Source organism: Xiphophorus maculatus, chromosome 19 (assembly GCF_002775205.1).
Source record: "Xiphophorus maculatus strain JP 163 A chromosome 19, X_maculatus-5.0-male, whole genome shotgun sequence".
Lineage (NCBI taxonomy): Eukaryota > Metazoa > Chordata > Actinopteri > Cyprinodontiformes > Poeciliidae > Xiphophorus > Xiphophorus maculatus.
Genome location: NC_036461.1, coordinates 17,263,405 through 17,283,642, shown reverse-complemented (window position 1 = coordinate 17,283,642; position 20,238 = coordinate 17,263,405). Strand labels below are relative to the sequence as shown.

The 20,238-nt window shown below is 38.6% G+C and overlaps 2 protein-coding genes across 4 annotated transcripts; one reads left to right on the top strand and one right to left on the bottom strand.

Annotated features, from left to right (window-relative positions):
* The first annotated feature begins 259 nt into the window (after nucleotides 1-259).
* d2hgdh (D-2-hydroxyglutarate dehydrogenase) lies at nucleotides 260-6,514 on the top strand. Of its 2 annotated transcripts, none has more exons than XM_023352665.1 (10): nucleotides 260-405; nucleotides 667-1,034; nucleotides 1,126-1,183; nucleotides 1,949-2,088; nucleotides 2,165-2,358; nucleotides 2,956-3,124; nucleotides 3,210-3,353; nucleotides 4,157-4,299; nucleotides 5,458-5,623; nucleotides 5,701-6,514. In XM_023352665.1, the coding sequence occupies exons 1-10, from the start codon at nucleotides 365-367 to the stop codon at nucleotides 5,961-5,963; spliced, it is 1,686 nt and encodes a 561-aa protein (XP_023208433.1). In that variant the 5' UTR covers nucleotides 260-364; the 3' UTR covers nucleotides 5,964-6,514. The 2 variants fall into 2 exon arrangements, with proteins under 2 accessions (XP_023208433.1, XP_023208434.1); XM_023352666.1 differs by having other exon boundaries at nucleotides 260-617; nucleotides 714-1,034.
* LOC102236735 (activin receptor type-1-like) lies at nucleotides 6,456-14,868 on the bottom strand. 2 transcript variants are annotated; one of them, XM_005798344.2, is made up of 10 exons: nucleotides 14,725-14,868; nucleotides 12,937-13,020; nucleotides 12,137-12,379; nucleotides 11,829-12,034; nucleotides 11,630-11,729; nucleotides 10,919-11,065; nucleotides 10,553-10,828; nucleotides 10,198-10,395; nucleotides 9,955-10,085; nucleotides 6,456-8,746 (listed from the first exon to the last, which is right to left on the bottom strand). In XM_005798344.2, the coding sequence occupies exons 2-10, from the start codon at nucleotides 13,007-13,009 to the stop codon at nucleotides 8,615-8,617; spliced, it is 1,506 nt and encodes a 501-aa protein (XP_005798401.1). In that variant the 5' UTR covers nucleotides 13,010-13,020; nucleotides 14,725-14,868; the 3' UTR covers nucleotides 6,456-8,614. The 2 variants fall into 2 exon arrangements, with proteins under 2 accessions (XP_005798401.1, XP_023208435.1); XM_023352667.1 differs by lacking the exon at nucleotides 14,725-14,868 and adding an exon at nucleotides 14,392-14,696.
* Nucleotides 14,869-20,238: the final 5,370 nt, after the last annotated feature.

The following is a 20,238-nucleotide window of genomic DNA, read 5'->3' as shown; positions in this document are numbered from 1 at the left end:
GAACACCCATAAATATGCTTAAAAATGTTACATGGAAAAAGAAGACTTACAAAAGTTGAATGTTATCATTTGAAGAACAGTGGAAAGAAATTGCTTCATTTATTTGTATTAACTGGAAGATTTTCAATTTTTTAAAAAACAAAAATAAAGCCAAACTGAAATAGTAAGCAATGATTGGCTGTTCAGTCACAACTGAAGCCTCGCCTATTGGCTGAATGTGCGAGCGGCCTCTTGATTGGCTGCCCCGGAGCTTTTTGCCCTGGTAACAACTTCCGGCTTTTGTTAGCATGCTAGTGGTAAACAAATTGAAATCTGTGAAATACTAAGGTGTCCTTGAATTTTATGTGAGACAGCTCAGGTTGATATGAAGGGAAAATACAGACGCACGCGAAATGAACGCTTACGGTGGGCTAAACATGTTTTTTAATGTATTAAGTAATTTAGGGCAGTGATAAAACACTCCAAGCTAATAATGCAGGTGTGAGACCAGCAATTTTATTCAGTCGGACAGCTCGGTGTATGACCATTTCAAGAAAGAAATTTTGCATTACTAGTAGCGACTGTAATTTTTAACATAATTGTTATAACTCACCTAACTTTCCTTGTATCACTACTAGGTAAGAAAAAAAAACCATGCAAATATCAAATATGTGATTTTCTTCCCAGTTTTTTTCTGTGGCTTCTATCCACACCTCCTCGTCCCGTCTTCTCAGTCATGTTAGGAGTTTTCCAGACGACACAAAAGCTGAGGACATCGCTGAGACTCCTGTCCAGAGCGGGACTCCCACCTGTTGACCTCCAGGTGCAGCTTCTTCTCAGGGGCCGCTGCCCACAAAGTGCGACCTTCTCCCGTGAGCTTCACCTCGGACCAGGTGGATCCGCGTCGTCACCGGCCGCTGCCCCACAGAGGCTGCCTTTCTCCAGGGTAACTGTGGAGGATTTGACCTTTTTCAGGAAGACGCTGCCAGGCAGGGCCATCACTGACCCAGACCTGGTGCAGTCCAGTAATGAGGACTGGCTGAAGTCTGTGAGAGGTGAATCCTAGAATTGCTTGTCTTTTTTTTTTTTTTTACTTCATTTGGTTAATTTATTGCATGTTTAGATGCTTGTGTTTGAGTCCTGCAGGGTCAAGTGAAGTGTTGCTGAGACCTCAGACAACGCAGGAAGTGTCACAAATTCTCAGGTATACTAGTGACTATATAATGCTTTGAGGTATTGTTCCATATTTTATCTCTTTAAAAATATAACATTTGAACACACTGCACAAATTTGAAGTGGAGAGAAGGTTATTTTTTAATATTTTTTAAAAATCTGAAAATTGCTGAAAGCCCACCAAGACCTGACTGGTCAGCTACACTGACATGATGGCGAAAGGAGAACATTGATAAGAAAAGCATCCAAGAGGCCTATTGTAACTCTGGAGGAGCTTGAGAGAGCAAGACCAATCTACAGGACAACTATTAGTCATACACCTAGCATATTCTGCCTTTGAGAGCGCAGTGGTTGAAAGCAATAAGAAATTTATTACAAGCTGTGTAGTAAACCTAGAAGCTAGATGAAACCACATTTGCAGGCCCATCTTTTGGTCTATGAGCAAATAAAAACAAAGAACTGAATATCACCTTAACTGCTTCACTCCAATGGTGATAACATAATTTTGTGGGAAGGCTTTTTTCAGGAGGAGTTATAGAAACTGCTCTCTTAATGGGAAGATGAATGGAGATCCTGAAGGATGACCACAAGAGGCAGAATAAAAATCCACAACACACTTTTAAGTTGTTTTTTTTTTAACCCAACAAATACTTTGTCTTTAAAGTTATGTACTGTTTTGTTTAGGTGTGTCAATATGTGACAAAATGGGATAGAAACTCAAGGACTGTGGATATTTATGCAAGGCCCTGTAAACGTATTGTCATTTTTCATGAGGACTTTTGTTTTCCTTCTTTAGTTACTGTCAAAGTCGCAACCTGGCAGTGAACCCTCAAGGAGGCAATACTGGTCTAGTCGGTGGCAGCGTGCCTGTGTATGACGAGATCATCCTCTCCACCTCTCTCATGAACAACATACTTTCCTTTGATAAAATCTCTGGTAAGGTTCAACCTAAACCAGCCACCGCTTTAAGAAAGGGCACTTGAACAATAACCCTTTAGATTCTTCTCCTCAGGTATTCTGACCTGTCAGGCAGGTTGTGTGTTGGAGAACTTGTCCCTCTACCTGGAGGAGAGAGACTACATCATGCCACTGGATCTTGGAGCAAAGGGCAGCTGCCAGATCGGGGGCAACGTGGCAACCAACGCAGGCGGCCTGCGGCTGCTCCGATACGGCTCCCTGCGCGGGACTGTGCTAGGCCTGGAAGTTGTGAGTGGATATGTGAGCCCACAACAGACGCACTCGGGCTCACTGTGTTTATTCTAACGAGAGAGAAAATCACGTTGGTGGTTAACATCAGTCCAGCAGTTTCTACCCCTATGCATTAAATAAAATGCAATAAGAAAAAGAAACAGACTACAGAGCAATGGTTCCCAATGAACAGTTGATAGAAGTTGTAAAATTAAACACAGCTAAAAAGTACAACATTAATAATAATAACGGGTAAAAACAAACATAAAACAAGGCAAAATTACCAATGAAACGCTGTATGTAACTACATTTTTCTAATGTATGTTAAAATGGAATACTTGTAAACTAAACACAGAAGAAGGGGAGGAGCTGACTGTTACTGGTTGCCATGGTAACCACCAAGCGTCAACATAGAAGTCAGGAGAAAAAAAAAATGTTTTGCCTCAACAAAATGAACATGAAAACTAAACTAATTGTGACAAACTTCACAACTATAATATTGTTAAAATAAAACCCTGTTACAGATGTGGCTTTTACATCTGACATCGTTTGTTTTTGTGAGGATTGTGCAGTACTTGACCCAATGCTCAAATTTTTAATGCATGTCTTGTTTAGGTGCTGGCAGATGGACAGGTGCTGGACTGTTTGTCCACGCTGCGGAAGGATAACACAGGATATGACCTCAAGCAGCTGTTCATTGGTTCAGAGGGCACTTTGGGCGTCATCACTGCGGTCTCCATCCTTTGCCCTCGAAAGCCAAAATCCGTTAATGTTGTTTTCCTGGGTAGGAGTTTCTCCGCGTTCGTCCCCTGGGTGTAAAATCGACAGCGGTTCGGCAGAGCAGTGAGTGTTTCTGCTTTCCGTTGTAGGCTGTGAAACCTTTGACCAGCTGCTGAAAAGCTTTCAGCTCTGCAAAGGCATGCTGGGAGAAATCCTGTCAGCCTTCGAGTTCCTGGATAGTGAGTGTATGAGGCTGCTGAACACACACCTGAAGCTGGCCAATCCTATCTCTGGTATGCACACACATGCCAGTAGTTTATAAAAACACATAACTCGTACAACTTTTTTACATTCTTTCATGTTACAACCACTAGCTTCAGTGTATTTTATTGGGAATTTATGTGACGTAGCAACAGAAGGTAATGGATGCAGCTGCTGCTCTTCCAGTTACCATGGACCTCTTGGCTACTTTTACTAGGAATGAAATCCTAGCCCTGAACAGAGCGGGTTGCTCTGGACTTTTTGGGGGGGGGAAAAAATCAAGAAACAGGGTTGAACACAGATGACAACAGATTTTGCCTTCATTCATTGTCCCTGTAATTATTGTGATAACATTTATATTGTCATTTTGAGACTGTTTTCAAGTAATATATTGATAATAACGTAATAATGCAAATTCTCCCTCTCAAAGATGAATAAACCTTAATTTTGTAAAGAGCACTCAGCTCTTTGGAACAGGAACAGAAAGATATTTAAAATATCTAAAATAAACACAATTATGTGTAAAATAAAATTAATTATGATTTCTCTGTAAACAAAATTGGTCAGAATTGAAAATTATTGAGTTCATTTTAATTGCACAACTCCACAGGCTTACATTTACACATTTTTTTATTTATTTTTATGTGTAAAATTGTACTATTTAAATCATTTTATTTCCACTTCACATGTACAGTATGTGCTACTACTTTGCGTTGAGGCATGACGTATAATTCCAGTCACATCTATTGAAGACAGTGGTTGTAATATGACAAAATGTGCTAAAAGTTCTAGTGCTATGAATTCTTTTACAGGATACATGTTTTCTGTTGTGCAGATTGCCCCTTTTACATTGTCATCGAAACATCTGGATCTGACTCAGACCACGACTCACAGAAGCTCCACAACTTTTTAGAGGAAGCAATGACGTCGTTATTAGTTACAGATGGTACTGTAGCAACCGAGGAATCAAAAATAAAGGTAAGGGGATGTTCTTAAACTTCACATCTTCACATACTGTATGTGGGTTCACCCATTCAACCAAATGTGACATAAAATAATAAGGATGAACAAATTATTTTTAATCCAGACTCCTATATCTTTGCATCGTAGAGCAGTTCTTGTGTCTCTGGACTATTAAAAGCACATCAGACGCCTACAGTCCTGCAGTGGGTGATTTGTGTTTTCATTCTAACAAACTCAGACACTGTGGTCTATTCTGAGTCACTGAGTAGAGAGTCAAAGCAACCCCTGAAAAATGTCTCAAAACCACTGCAATACACCACTCGAAACTTTAAATGAGTGAAGTAATCAACGCTGATCAAAGATCATCTGATCACAGTGCAGGAATCAGCTGAAGAACTTTTGGTTCAGGTGATTATGTTGATGTTCCTTCAAAATTAAACCGCTGCAGACGGTCCTTTTGAACTAGACACACAGAGAAATCAACCAGTGACTGAAGTCAAACCCATCTTTGGCTTTTTGATGGGAAACTCAACAGTTGAACTTTTTCCAGGCAGTAAACTTTCAAATGTCTGCTTTTGTAATGATAATCGTGCTAAAAGCTAAGATAACACGCTGAAGATAAAAACAAGCTACGTTTCTTTTTAAAAACAAAATCTCAACTAGCATGTATTCTTATAAAACACATGTCATTTTCTCTGCTCCCACTGTAAATAGTTATCAACCTCATGGGAGCTTCTTGTTTTGGACAATCATTTATATTGTCTGGATAAGTATGAGAAAATATTTATATTGTAACTTTATTCCCTATCCCATATTGGGTGTCAATTCATGCCTTTCTTTTTTGTCATCCCTTTCTTACTTCTTCCCTGCTTTTTTTCGTACACCTTTCCAAATGTCACCCTGTCCTCCTTCATATTTTGTCTTTCTTCCAGGTGTCATATTTAAAGCCCGAACACTGTAGACGCATCTGCCATAAATTCACAGTGTATTTCATATTTTAAAATGAATGAAAATTATGTAGAATTATGGCTCATAATGGTAATATTCTTGGGAACTTTTCTTTCCTTTTTTATATTAATGAAAGTAAAGCCGTGTTTCCTCCTGCTGCTGCTTTAGAACATTAGTTTTGAGAGCTGAATGACTTATTCAGACTTTCCATTTCCACCGCTCCAGACGCTGTGGTCAATGCGTGAACGTGTCACCGAGGCGCTGACTCACGACGGCTTCACCTACAAGTACGACATCTCCCTTCCGGTGGAGCGGATCTACCAGCTGGTGACGGACATGAGGCAGCATTTGGGAGAGCGAGCCAGGAGCGTGGTGGGATACGGACACGTAGGTAAGATCACAGTATGGGAGGATGAGTCAGGAGGTTTTCCGTCCTATTCTCACCCTTCCTCTCACTTCCCCTTGTAGGTGACGGCAACCTCCACCTTAATATCACCTCTTCTGCAAAGGATCCCGCCCTGCTGGCGTCCATTGAGCCGTTCATCTACGAATGGACGGCCAAATTTCAGGGCAGCATCAGCGCAGAACATGGACTGGGCCTTAAAAAGAGGAATTACATCTATTACAGTAAATCAAGGCCAACTGTGGCCGTCATGGGTAAAATGAAGACGTTGCTGGACCCCAAAGGTATCCTGAACCCGTATAAGACGTTACCAGATGATCTAAAGTGATTTCAAATAGAAATATTCCAGAAGCCATCCTTTACAGCGTATCTGCCACATTGTCTGCAATCTTCTTTGTATGTTTGTAGTTCAGAGCTGCCACTTTTGCACTAAAACAACAATGAGATCTTTTTGGTAAAGTTGCAGTCTAACATTCACTTTGACTTGCTTATGTGTAGCTTTAAAAAGGACAGGGCAGACCTTTCAGTGTGGCTCAGAAAAAAAAGAAAAGAAACTGTTAATTATGCATGTTAGTGTAACCTTTTGGCTTCCACTAGAGGGCCATCATGGTGCACCAGAGTAGAGAGATCGGATAATGTCTTATAGGTGTGTATTTGCTTCAGATTGAAGTTGAATGAAATTGAGAAAAGCTTAGACACTAAAATTGCAATAATCAGTTAATCGTCAATCAGTAAATGCAGTAAATGTTTTATTACATATAAAAAAAGACAAAGCGTTATTTTTCTTCAAAGCAAAGCCAGCACTTCTGAGCTTATTTTTTTGTACACCTAGGCAATGTTTTAGTTTTGAATCAGTAATATAAATAAGTGTCCAATGAATATGGAGTGTTTTCTTTTCCCTCCAGTTATTTAGTCGGCTTCTGCTCCATCGCATTACTGAGGACAAGTGAAAAATCAGCCGCTGTCGTCTGAATGACAGAAAAAGGAAAAAGTAGCTTAACACCAGCAGATCCTGTCTATTCCTTTCTGCTCGAGTTTCGAACATTTAATCAAGTATGCAAGGCAGAGAGAGTGTGTTTCATTGTCTTAATGTAAGATATTAGATCTTACTAAATTTACTTGCTTATAGTTTAGGTCAGAAGTTTCTATACCTTCCATATGGACATTTAAAATGTTATTTTGGGGCTTTTAATGATTTTTGATTTGACAACTTCATTGTATGGCAGGGAAAAAAAAGGCTGGAGCACCAATTTGGCTTTAGTTTTCTGCAATCAACACATGGTCAAAAGTATACATACAGGTTCAGATATACATATACAAGATATGTAATTGTTATCACACTATCAATATGTCCTGTGCCACTGCTTTGGGAGGTAATTCAGTCACAATGTGCCTGTAATATGTTTAATGCAGCATAAAAAGCTTTTAAACATGGCAAGGTGGTCAAGGCATTAAAAAACTACAACTAAAATATCTAACTTCTAATACAACAGGCATCAGCTAGAAGCTTTATTTTAAAAAAATAAAAACCTTACATGGATTTTTTTTTTCAGGAAACTAGATTATGAACTTAATCTGAAGTCCGTTTGCTATGAACTCTTTTATTCATTCATCACAAGTCCCTATAGTGACACTGACTAATATTATAAATGGCATTTTTTTTTACTCAACATATACATCCTAATGTTTGTGGAAAACGTTTTTTTTTAGATAATTACACCTTCACAAGTTTTCTAAATCCATATGCCAAGTTAAAGCAGAAATTAAGAGTTGCACATTTGACTGCCCTTCTTGTGAAAAATATTTGAGTTTATTTAAATTGGTTGAGTTTCTGTGTGGACCTGGATTTTAAGCATTATTCAAAAATGTTTTATATAATTAAGGAGCTAACTGTTAGCCTGCTTCATCCAATCTAAAACCAGTCTTGGTGTGTGTTTGGTTTCACTGACCATTTGAAACGCCCAGTAAACCGACTATAAACTACAAAATGCTGCAAAGTAGTGTATATATATGTATTCATTGGAATCCCGCTCCTGGTAAAATGTTGCATAAGTTTAAACTTCTGCACCTAATTCTTGTCTTTAATAATCAGTGAAGTATGTTGTCTATTCATTCCATCACAGAACAATTAAAACAAACAATTAAAAGCCCCAAATTAATATAATATTCTTCCCAATTGAGAATGTAATTCAAACTTCACAAACAGCATAGTGTTCTCCTCTCTTTATACTCACCCACATCCTGTTTCATCCCATTTCTCAATATCAAAAAGTTAAACGTTCTGCATTTCTCAAATTATTTCCTACTTGGTAGTGACAATAGTTACAGTCCAATAGCGTTAATGCCTATATATGTTCACAATCACTTGCACACATCATCATCATCATACACCAGTCTTACATAAATCCTCAGTAGTGTGGTAACAGTGGAGGTTCAATACATAAATATTATTTTTAAAACGGACTAAAAAGTTTTGATTCTATTGGCTCTTCTCCTTTAGTAAGTGAACATGTTGAGTATTCGTTGGCTTGTTCAAATCACGCCGAGTGAGTGAAGTAAAATCTGATTGTCTCTCAGCAGAATGCCACAAACGCATGCCAAAGAAAATGCTTGGCTGGAGATCAGATATTGGACTCAGCATGTAGTGTTTGGTGTGTGTAGAAAGGCCAGACCCAGAGCCGTGTAAACTGTGCATTGAAGCGGTATGATTGGGGACTATAATATGCCAACCCTTCACACTCTGTAACAGTCTGCGGCGGTAACTCGCACGGCTACGGCTGGTTTGTTCAAATGCGACGGCTCCAAATGTCTTCAAGTCAAACAGAGGGATGTTGGTGGAAGGCAACAACAGAGAAAGGAAGAGCAAGAGAAGGATGGAAGCTTTCCTGTCCATCTCCATCCTTCAGATTGCCTCTTGTTTCAACAAACTCCGAGCTCATGTCGAAGTCAAGCCTCTGACATCACGCAGGCGCTTCCGTCTCATGACTCCTTGCCCTTCTCCAGGGAGCTGTGGATCTTATCAAGGGTCTTCTTGATGCGCAGCGCTGTGAGTCTGGCAGAGGGGTTCTGGTACCAACACTCCTTCATCAGCTTAACCAGAGCAGAGAGTGTCTGAGGGAGACAGCGTGTGTTAGAGGAAACTCCACAATCAATGTATTCACTACAGCCTTCAGATAAAAACAATCCTATGGATGATTGCATCAGAAAACTGTTTAGTTCTTATGGGTATGAAATTTTTATTTAATAAAAAATTTTAAGAAGGCTAGGCTCATAAGCTTATATGGCAAAGCCTCTTGACATCTAATAGTGCAGTGCAAACCTGACACTAGTGTTAAGGTTGCAGTTGCAAAGCCAGTAAAGCAACTAGAGAAAAACTAAAGATAGAGCACTTAAAACAGAACTACCGTATTTTCCGCACTATAAGGCGCACCTTCAATGAATGGCCTATTTTAAAACTTTTTTCATATATAAGGCGCACCACATTATAAGGCGCATAGAATAGACGCTACAGTAGAGGCTGGAGTTACGTTATGCAACCATTAGATGGAACTGCGCTAAAGGGAATGTCAACAAAATAGTCAGATAGGTCAGTCAAACTTTATTAATAGATTACAAACCAGCGTTCTGAAAACCCTGTTCATTCCCAAAATGAATAAACAGCTGTTTTATTATTTTCCCTGAGGTAAAGTAAGTGACGTGGTATTTTCGTGACACAGTTTATCTTTTAACAACAGCAAGGTATAACATATAGTGGGGGGGAACTTTTCCTCGATTCAATAAACACGAAAAAACAGTCTGATACTGTTACAGTAAATCAAACATTAGTGCAATCACAATATATATCCACTTCTGCACCATTGATTCGTTCATGTTAAATTCTCTTGCTGCTGCTCTATTCCCGTGTTCTACTGCGTGACTGATCGCCTTGAGCTTAAACTGTGCATCGTAAGCGTGTCTCATAATAGGAGCCATTTTGGGGTCTTTACACAAAACCCAGTGTGCACCGCGCGCTTCTTCTTCTACGGGGGAAAATGAAGTCGGCGGCTGCTTACCGTAGTTGCGAGACCTGTTGTGGCTCAATATTGGTCCATATATAAGGCGCACCGGATTATAAGGCGCACTCTCGGCGTTTGAGAAAATTGGAAGGTTTTTAGGTGCGCCTTATAGTGCGGAAAATACGGTAAGTCATTGTAGTTTTGTGCTGTCTTACTAAAGTTGCTTCCTTAGATGCTCTTAAAGCAATTTATTTTCTAATTTGCGTCTTTGTGACAAATATGAGTAAAAAAAGGCAAGAAGAAAAAGGTTTTTCTTTTTCTTACCGGATCTGAAAACCAGCGATTAGGAATGAAAGGCCTCTGCTGCTCCACACACACCACTTTCCTCATGTCCTCAAAGCTGGGGTCGTTTGGCACCTGATCGTAAAAGGGAGGTCTGTACTCTTCGACGATACCTGCACTCAACAGAAAAAAAGAGAGAGCGAAATTACAAAAACTATTCTAGTCTACACAGAAGTTTGAACGATTGCGTCACCCTGGCACCCGAGGTTCACACATGGCGCTCACCGTTGCTGTACGTGCGTCTCGCTATCTCCCACAGCACCAGTCCGAAGGCCCATATGTCAACCCTCTTGTAGGCGTCGAAGCAGTCGGTCTGAATGGTTTCATCCAGCACTTCAGGTGCCATATAGCGTTTGGTGCCAACCTTGGGATTGTTGCCCACATCCAGCAGGTTGTCAGCCTGAGTGTGTGTCACAGCCAGCCCTGTACATTACAAACAGAATCACAGCAAAAGAGCAGAAAGAAAAGGAAAGCTATATTAATTACACAGTCTACAAACCCGTCAAGGTTTGATAAGGGCAGAATCTGTTATATAAAAAAAATTAATTACGGGAGATGAAGTAGTGGAATAAAAACTAACCAAGGTCTGCAATGCAGCAGCGCAGCTCCTTGGTCACCAGAATGTTTTTGCTCTTCAGGTCTCGGTGTGCAATGGCGGGTTTTCCCTCCGTGCCAAAGATCTCGGTGTGCAGGTGAACCAGGCCGTTGGCGATCGACGCCGCCATCGCCAAGCCCTCCGACGTCTCCACCGCAACTCGCTGCAGGTAGTCGTACAGCGAGCCATTTTCATGGTATTGAGTGATGAGCCACAGCTGAGTGCTGGAGTTTCGAGAAGTCATGTCGGACGCCATAAATCCTGGGAGAAACGAGCAAACCAAACTAAGAACTATGAACACTTGATTCTTTCATCCATCTATTTTGATTCGGTAGTTCAGGTTTAGCTCACCAAGAATGTTCTCATGCCTTAGCATCACAGTGTTGTAGATCTCCGTCTCCCTGAACCAAGACTTTTCGTCTCTGGAGGAAAAGATTTTCACGGCAACGTTCTCCCCTTGCCACTGACCGCGCCACACCTCTCCATATCGCCCCTTACCTGAAACACAAAGAGTATTTTTTCTATTCAGGAACTATACTCGGAAAATGGCTGAACGAAAAAAGTGGAAAAGCAACCAATATTCAATTTATTAGGTATGGGAAACTCAATTTGTTTCCATCAATTTGTTTTACGCACATTTTGAAGACACGTTAGAAAAGGTTTTAATTTGACGGAAACAGCTAAATAAATAAAAAACAACACACAAAACGTTTCTACACTCAAAGTGATTATTGTTTTGTCCCAAAAAATTTTTATTATTAAAGTTAATTACAATTTTGATATTAATATGTAGATATGTGATGCTTTTTGTCACTACAGTGAAAAAGTTACATGCATTCATCTGCTTGATGTGTGATGGCACAATATGGACTCTCTGTTTCACTTGCCAAATATTAATTAAACTGAATAATAAAATGCTTTCATTCAGTGGTAGGTTTGTGCCTTACTAGAGGCACAAAACTAAAAACTTCCTACATATCCTGGTTGAGTTGCTTCAAACTAGTAGAAGAAAACACGGCTAAATTGAAACATGGCTAATAAGAGAAGTCTAAGTCCGCTTACCAACACACTCCACCAGGCTGATCTGCCTGGCTACAGTTCTCTGGACGAGGAAGGGAAGACCTGAACCACTGCCTGAAGTGCACGAGTGATCCAAAAGATCCTGCATGAGAAAAGACGAGCGGATGCTCAGACTGAATCCTGTCCTAGTTCACTATGACTTTTTGGGGTTTTTTTTATTATTAATCTGTACAACTCTTACAGCTAAAGTGCTGTCTCCCACATTGGAGGTGATGAGACCATCTCCCTGCTCAGTGTCAAACTCTTGCAGTCTCTGGAGGCGGCCACGGTGGAGCCTCCTGCAGGCCAGAACCGACACCACAGACAGCAGGACCAGAACCACCACTGGGGCGAGCACAAAGAGAGCCAACGTCTCCACCCGGTACCGAACCGGTTCCCCTTCAGGGGCTGTGGGAAAACAGAGAAAGAAAGGAGAGGATGCTTATGACAACCTTCGTTATCCGGTACGGCACTCGTTCTGATTCACTGTCCGACTCCTTGCTGTCTGACCTGATATAAGAAGCGACATCAGGAAGCTCCTGGTGGTGTTTCCGTTGCACATGTGCTTGGAGCAGCAGTGGACGGCCTGATGGAAGGACGGCGCCGTGAAGCACTGCAGTCGCTCTTTAAAACAGCCATGCTCCAGCAACACCTCGCCGCCGCTCACTTTAATCGAGGAGAAGCACCGGGTGCCTCGACACTCTGGGGTCTGAGGACATTTGGAGCCTTCGCAAAGACACATCAGGTGTCCTTCTGTAAAAGATATGAGGTTAGGTCCAACACACAAAGAAAGGACTCAAATAATCTGAGGGAAAAACCTCTCCAGAAATAAATATTTTTATGTTTTAAAAAACCTAAGCAAAAGTCATCACATCTTCACCTGACATCTTGCAGTTTTCACATTTTGTATCCCCACACATTTTATTGGGAAAATATATAGTAGACAATTGAATCACATCATTTGATTTAAACTATCTCACAACTCTGTGAGATGTCCAGTTATTTGGGATATCATCTCTGAGACACTTTTCAGAATTGTACTTGTGAAAAAAATCTGGAACACAGTTTTGTTTTTCTTAGTAATTTAATTAATAAATTAATAAAAAATTAATTAATAAAATAATTTCTTCCGCTTAATAATTAGGAGCCACTTTGTGTTGCTCCATCACATAAAATTTCACTAAAATGCACTAAAGTCAGCAGTTGTGACAGGACAAAATGTTAAAACCTTCAGTTTGTAATTGACGGCTACATTTGCACACTAATGCATAAAAACCTTCACTGAAGATAAAGAAGATGCAAAAGAGTACCTGAGTCCTCAGCTGATGCCTGTAGAGCCTGCAGGAGGAGCAGCAGAAGGACGTGGAAGCTGCCAAGATCCATCTTTCCCTATGCTAACAAAACGGATGAAGAGATGCCAGAGATGGAGTTAGGTCAATGAGGACAGACGCAATGTGCATAATCTCATTTACCGCCCTCTGTTTTCTGATGATCATGGATTCAGACAGAAAGAAAAGGACAGTTTAGAATTTTAGTGAACTTTCAGAGGCTCAGAGAAAATACAATTCTCTATTTGATTAGACTAAGGGTAACGTGAAGTCTGGCAGCCATCAGCTGAATAGCCTAAGATGTGAACGGTCCATTTAAGCATCAAACAACTAGAATTATTACAGAAGAAAATCAAAATATAAGTTTGTCCTCTTTAAAATAAGCTAAAGATGTGAAGCGTCATGTTTTTAGATTTTGATTTAGAAATTGTGGGATAGACAAACGGGATGCAGCAAATTCAGGACAGGTGAGGACTATGAGAGTTACAGGCACACAAATAAAAAACATAATCACATAAACTTAGAAAGCTGTGCTAAAGTCCTGCAATAAGTTATTTAAGTATCACAGCTATATTTATTTATTGTTTTGATCTTGGTACATAAAAAATGAATACCTGCTAAATTTGAAACAGATTCTTAATGCTTTCTGCCCAGAGTCAGCAAGTTTATTTCAATTTTCATTTTACTACCTCAGCCTACAATAACCCAGCTTCAAGTACGGGACTGTTTCACATGTTCTGAGCAAACACCGAACAGTCAGGGAAACCTTTGCTGCCTTAATAGTGGGGATTGTAGCGAAATCCTAACTAATCACCTAAAAAGAAAAATTAAATACACATACCTACAGAACTCGTGTCTGATTGAACACAAAACTAATCAGCTCTTCACAAATCAAGTACTCTTTTATTCAATGTTTTTAGGTACCAGCAGGCATAAATAAATAGAAATGATCAACAAATGTGATGCATGAGCACATGCTTGATTAACCATACATGCCTTAATTTCAGGATTTAACCAAGTTTCATGTAAGCTTAACTATTTTCTTTTTAAATTTTATTTTAGCTGCTCTCAACAAATATAATCTCAAGTAACAACACCCTTTTGCTAATTAAAGGGTCAATTACAAATCAATTAACTAACATGTATTCTAATAATTATGTATTGTTCATTCCAGTGCATTAAATGGAGACATTTTGAAATCAAGCTATGTTCAAAGGGTTCAAATTTTCAGCTTTTAGAAGTACTATTTCTAAACTTTTAACCAATACATCTGATAGTGGCACAATTTTAAAGTTCCCTTCCCAGTAATTGTTTTTGGTACAGTAACTAGTTTAACATGTTTGTAACTTACATACTCCCAGGCTCGGCTACAGAAACCTAGCATCGCGCCTGCATCAAATCCAAATACAAAAAACGACAAAAACAGAACAGTTTTACCTCAAAGTATCACATTGGTGCAGCTGATCGCTGCCCAGATTGGTTTCTACCAACTTTAACAGATTCTCCGCAGAGCAGCACAGATTTCCCCTTGGAAGCGAGTAGCTTAAATCCAACGACAAAAAACCTTTTCAGACTGATACAGAAACCCCACCAGGATGTTCCTGACGGTAGAGCTCGGTAAATGGAGGCCTGCTGGTTCGCCGGGGCCGCTTATTGTCCGTCCACAGCCGCCTGAGAGGCGCCAGCCGGACGGGCTGTTAGCCCGGCGAGCTAAGCTAACTCTGGAGCACAGGGCTAAAACTCTGACAGGTGGTTCAAACAACAACATACCTGGCGGAGGTGCGCCCTCTAACTCATTCTGGGAGCCCGGCGAGTCCACATAACGAGGCTCAAATATTCACAGCGACGCCATCTGCAGCGTGAAACAGTCCTGAAGCAAAGCAGGGCTGCAGCCCACCCACTGGCTGGTCTCGTCTCCTGACGTCACCAAAACATTAACGTCGAGGAGCATTGTGGGGCAGCAGAGTCCTCCGACACTTTACTCCATTAAGACTGAATAGATAGCAGTTGATACATGTTACTTAGCAGCAAACAACATCGGCTCAATTAAAAACTATATTTGCTGTAATGAGTCATAGAGTTCTCGTGGATTCGGATCATTTTTGCTCGGCTTAACTAAAAAGAGCCGATTTCTTCTCCTCTCCAAAGGCTTAGCATTTGCTACAAACTCCAACATGCACCCACTTTAGATATTTTAAGAAACGTACATGCGTGCATTTGCTGTGTTTTGCAAAGTCTCATGCGACAAGATAACAAGTTCAAATTGAATTGATTAAATTATGTTCATAGTTCACCACCTGAACTGCAATCTGGCATCTGAATTGTGAGATAATCACAGAAAGTTCTCCTATGATTGAACTTGGTTTGATATGTCATTATGGATCATATCCTATATTGACGCTTTTGTATTTGTTTTGAATGTATTATAGAACTTTCTGCCTATCTTTATGTCTCTGCTTTTTAATTGACGGAGATAAATAATGTCTGAGGTTGATCAATGACAATAAACTATTTTTATATTAAACAAAAATGTTATACACACCGAAATCCTTCTCTAGAAGGAGCCCTGACATTTGTGATAAATGATATGAAAGTATTGCACTGCTAATGTGAGAGGCGAGCAATAGTTTCAATCTATTCTGTATTTAGAAACAGGGTACAGACTTCCTCCCACAGCCCAAGAACAAAACTGTTAAAATACCTTTACATAAATCACTAAACTCTTGGTGGAGGGTCTAAGCATCAGCTTCGTTTCCTTCCTCCTCTGTGAAAGAAAAGTTTAATTCTGTAAAAACAATGTGAAGCAAAACCCTTTGTAATCCGCAAAATCTCCATTATCTTACCGCTTCCTTTACATACATTGCTTGATCTTCCTCTCCGGCGACAAACACTGACTCTACCATCCACGCTGAGCAAAAGTCATGCCTGAATACTGAGACCAGGGCTTACAAGAACCACATCTTTTTGCGCCTGTCTTCCCCAGACGCTTTGATCACTCCCATTGCTCACTTTGAAGCTTCCAGAACCTCTCCTAACACCAGACCCACCCAGCTGAACAGCCTCACAGCTTAACTAATGAGAATATGAGTTGGCTCTCTGTGAAAGCTGCACGCCTGGACAACGTCTCAGGCTCTTTCCTCAAAGATACCCCACACCAGCTGCAATAGGTACTGATTAAAATGTTCACCATATTTCTCTTTAGAAAGATTAAAGCTATATTTGTACTTGAAATATGCCACTATTCTCCCCTTTCCAAACACATCTTCAGCGTTATCAGTTATAATTGCCTGGTGGCACACACTTACACTGACTTTGAACAATTGATCAGTGGCCAAACAAAGCACAAATCCAAATAAGTAGAAACTCCTGTTCTTTGAAAAGAAAGTAAAATATAAATTAGGCGTGAGTAAAACTATTACAAAGCACTGTGGACACATTAATGCTATGCTCTCAACAACCAGTTATCCATTTTGTCTCATCGTCACAGCCACAAAACTCAGAGTATTATATTGGGATTTCAAGTGAGAGACCAACACAAAGAAGGACACAATTGTGAATGGGAAAGAAAGTAACAACTGAGTTTCATAATATATACCAATCACAAATGTAAATGCCAATAATTAAGGCTTTCATCTTGGCACACATTTATGCTGTCATTCTCTTAAGCAAATTGCCAAAAATTAAACTAAGTATATGTAAATATATAATAATGTACTCCAAACATGAAGTTCAGTCTTCAAAGCAGCTGAACATTTTACAATGTAAATTTCACGTTTAAGTCTAAAAGATTCTGAGGTTAGAGAAACAGCAGCAAACTGGTTTTAGTGTTTCTTTATCCCTAAATCAGATTATTTATGTGTAGTGGAGGAGTGTTGGGTGTGATTCACTGTTACAGCTTAAGGCAAAAAGCTGTGACCTGTCCTGTGGTTCCAGCTACATGAACAGTGTTGCATTTTGCCTCGTGTGGGTGAGCGTTTACTCACTAATGCATAAAACGCTGCTTCACAATGACTAAAACCTAGTTGATTAGCAATTCCTAGTTGACTAGTTTATTGAACAGCACAGATGAGGCTAAACAACAGCAAAAGTCACTGGAGTTTGCCAGAAAGTCAAAACGCTGCACTTTAAGCTAAAATTCCAGCTTAAATGGAGATGATTCAATCATCTCCATCTGAAACAGTAATCACTCATCTTGTGATTCACCAACATATTTGTGCTGACATGATGCACTGGGTCAGATTTATTTCTAATTATTGCACAATGCTTGCATGACAGGCACACTGTGAATCAATGAGACAATGGTGAATAATTTATATACGAATTTTAGATTCAAGAAAGACACATTATGTGTACTAGTTAATTAAATTGTTGACGTATAACAATTTAAGACTCCCTGGATTTGAATGGGGAGTCTCCAGTTTAGCCTATAAACTACCACAGTCCTTATGACCCCGTTTATTTGATCAGTGCTTGGTTTTCTGGTTTGTTTTTTATGGTTAATATTTTTACGTTCTTTCATACCTGTATTGAACATAACTTGTAGAGTTACTTCAAGAACCAATGAAAGATTAAATTGGCTGTATGCTAATGTGCTTTGCTAAATGATCTATAAAATAATTATATCAAGGTTTCCTGAGCAAACAAGGTAAATAGATCAAAGTTATTCACTGATCTCTTCAGAGTTGTGTGTGTAACAAATTAATTCAAGTAATTCTGGTTTAGGTAATTTTTTAAAAGTTTGCCATTGTTAGAGGTTTTAAGTAATTTATCTCGACACATACTGTAAAGCAGAACAGAAAAATGGAGTTAGGTGAAACATCAGTTAATTCACAGATTTCTTGGATTTCTATTTTTTAATAAATTTGCAAAAATATAAAAAATGTTCTGTCACATTGCTAGAATGAGGTATTTGTATTGACTGAATCCAAACACCTGTGTGCATGTGTGAATAATAATAAGAATCTAATAACAATTAACATATATGATGTGTTATAATAAAAATATTGTTATAATATCAATATTTATATATTATATTGATTATTATTGCATTATTATAATTATTAATAATAATAAATAAATAAAGAAGTAAATAATAATATATAGTATTAATAAAATTACTTATTAATATGCATCATATATAATAATAATAATAATATTGTTATAATATTAATATTATTATACTCAATTAGCATTATTATAATTAATAATATTAACAATAATAATAATAATAGTAATAATAATATTGTTGTAATATTAATATTATTATACTCAATTAGCATAGCATTATTATAATTAATAATATTAATAATAATGTTAATAATAAATTAAACAAATAAACTACAGAGTGAAATTAATTAAATAAAGACACCAAAACAGTGGGATGCTTTGTTGCGGGAAAAGTCACGTGACCAATGACGTCAAAAACCAACGCGGTTCTAATCACGCCAGTCGTTGAAGTTCTGCTGTGGAAGTCTGAAAGTGCTGCTTTACTGTGTGTGTAGAAACACTTTGTGTTATAATAATTCAGTAGATCAGTTGCGGTCATAATCACCACGGATGTTTGAACGGGAACCAGTCCAACCAGTGGATGGATGGTTGGTTATCAGTAAAATGTTTTCGTCCCAATTACATAATCACAGCTCACGCGCGTTGCTTTATCGCAACACACGTGACTTTCTCCCCCAGCATCTCTTTCATAAACAGCGCAACATACAGTAGTCTACCCACCACATAACAAACATGTCACGAAGGCGTGACGAGGTTTTCTTTTTCACCCAAAACAGTTTTTTTAAAATTTATTTTTAAATAATGATCATCTTTGTTTACAATTACAAAGAAAAAAAAAAGAAAAGAAACAGAACACAACATATTATAAAGTATGCCAAGGGTGTAGCTTTCATACATTGGTATGAAAAATAAAAAGAATAGATAGAAGATATTACAGACATGACAAATTAAAAATATTCAGAGATCTACGACATTCATGTGTCTACAGCTTTTGTTGTTCATACTCTTAGAAATAGTATATAAGTAGAACTCGATTTCCTTAACCAAAACTGCAAAAAAAAAAAAAAAAAAGAAATAGGTGAAGATGATGAAAATTTACATTTGTGAATATTAAATTTCCCAAATATAATAATTAGATTGATTGCCAGTTTTTTGTCTGCTTTAGTATTCCTACAATGAAAGCCAAAAATAATATACTCATACCTCAGGGAACATTTAATATCAATATTACAATTTATAAAGTTATTACACTCTTTCCAAAATTTTCTTGTGATACGAGAAATCCAGAATAAATGCTTAAATGTTTCTGGATGCTCCAAACTGAGTTCATTGGGCCAGTCACACGCTGTTTTTCTTTCCCCTGTGTCGCCACTAGATGTCACTAAAACGAAGCCGTGATTGAATGAAGCCTCCCAACTCCAGGAAGTGGAACAATCTTTTCATTCTTTCGATTTTGATTATGTTTTTGATTACATTCACCTTTGTTTGTTTCTTTGTTGAGATGTTTTAAATCTGAACAAGGGATTAGATTAGAGGAAATTATTTTTTTGTCTAGCTGATTAACAACAAGACAACACCCAACAAACATATCCTTCAAACTTCTTCAACAGTTCTCCATTTCTTGTTCTTTAGTTTTTACATTTTTCAAATTTACTTATAGATCTTGTTTTGTTTTTGTTTTTTAAAAGTGGAATTAGTGCTTAGTATTCCAACTTGTTTCCAAACCTTTCAAAAGGTATCTGGGTTTCCATGGTGGCATGGAGCATCAAGAACTATAGCAGCACCTGGCTATAACATCTAGCCACTGTACGCATGATAATGTGTGAGCGTGGAGGGAATTTACTTCCTCACTTTGGAGCGAGAGACGGTATAAATGTTGAGAATACATTGAAAGGTGAGAACAGTCGTAGATGAAATAAGTAAAGACAGGAGACTAAGGTTACTGTGAAAAGTTTTAAATAAACAGAAACCTGATATTTCTGCTAAAGATCTGCACTGAACTTTATTCTCTGAAATAGCTGCTTTCTTTTTAACATAATGACATGTGCTGCACTGGAGTTAATATAGCTGTGAAATAATGCGTTTTTATCATTTTCCTTTACTTCTACTTTTGAGAAAATAAAGGCAGTCAACTTTTTTTTTCTTTTCTGAAAAGTGCTGTTCTGACCTCTTTGCCTTTTTACTTTGTAAAAATGGAAAAACAAACTACGGTAACCCAGGGTGTAAGCAATTAGTCCAATAGAATAGAAGAAATTAGGAACTTCTTTTTCTCTTGTT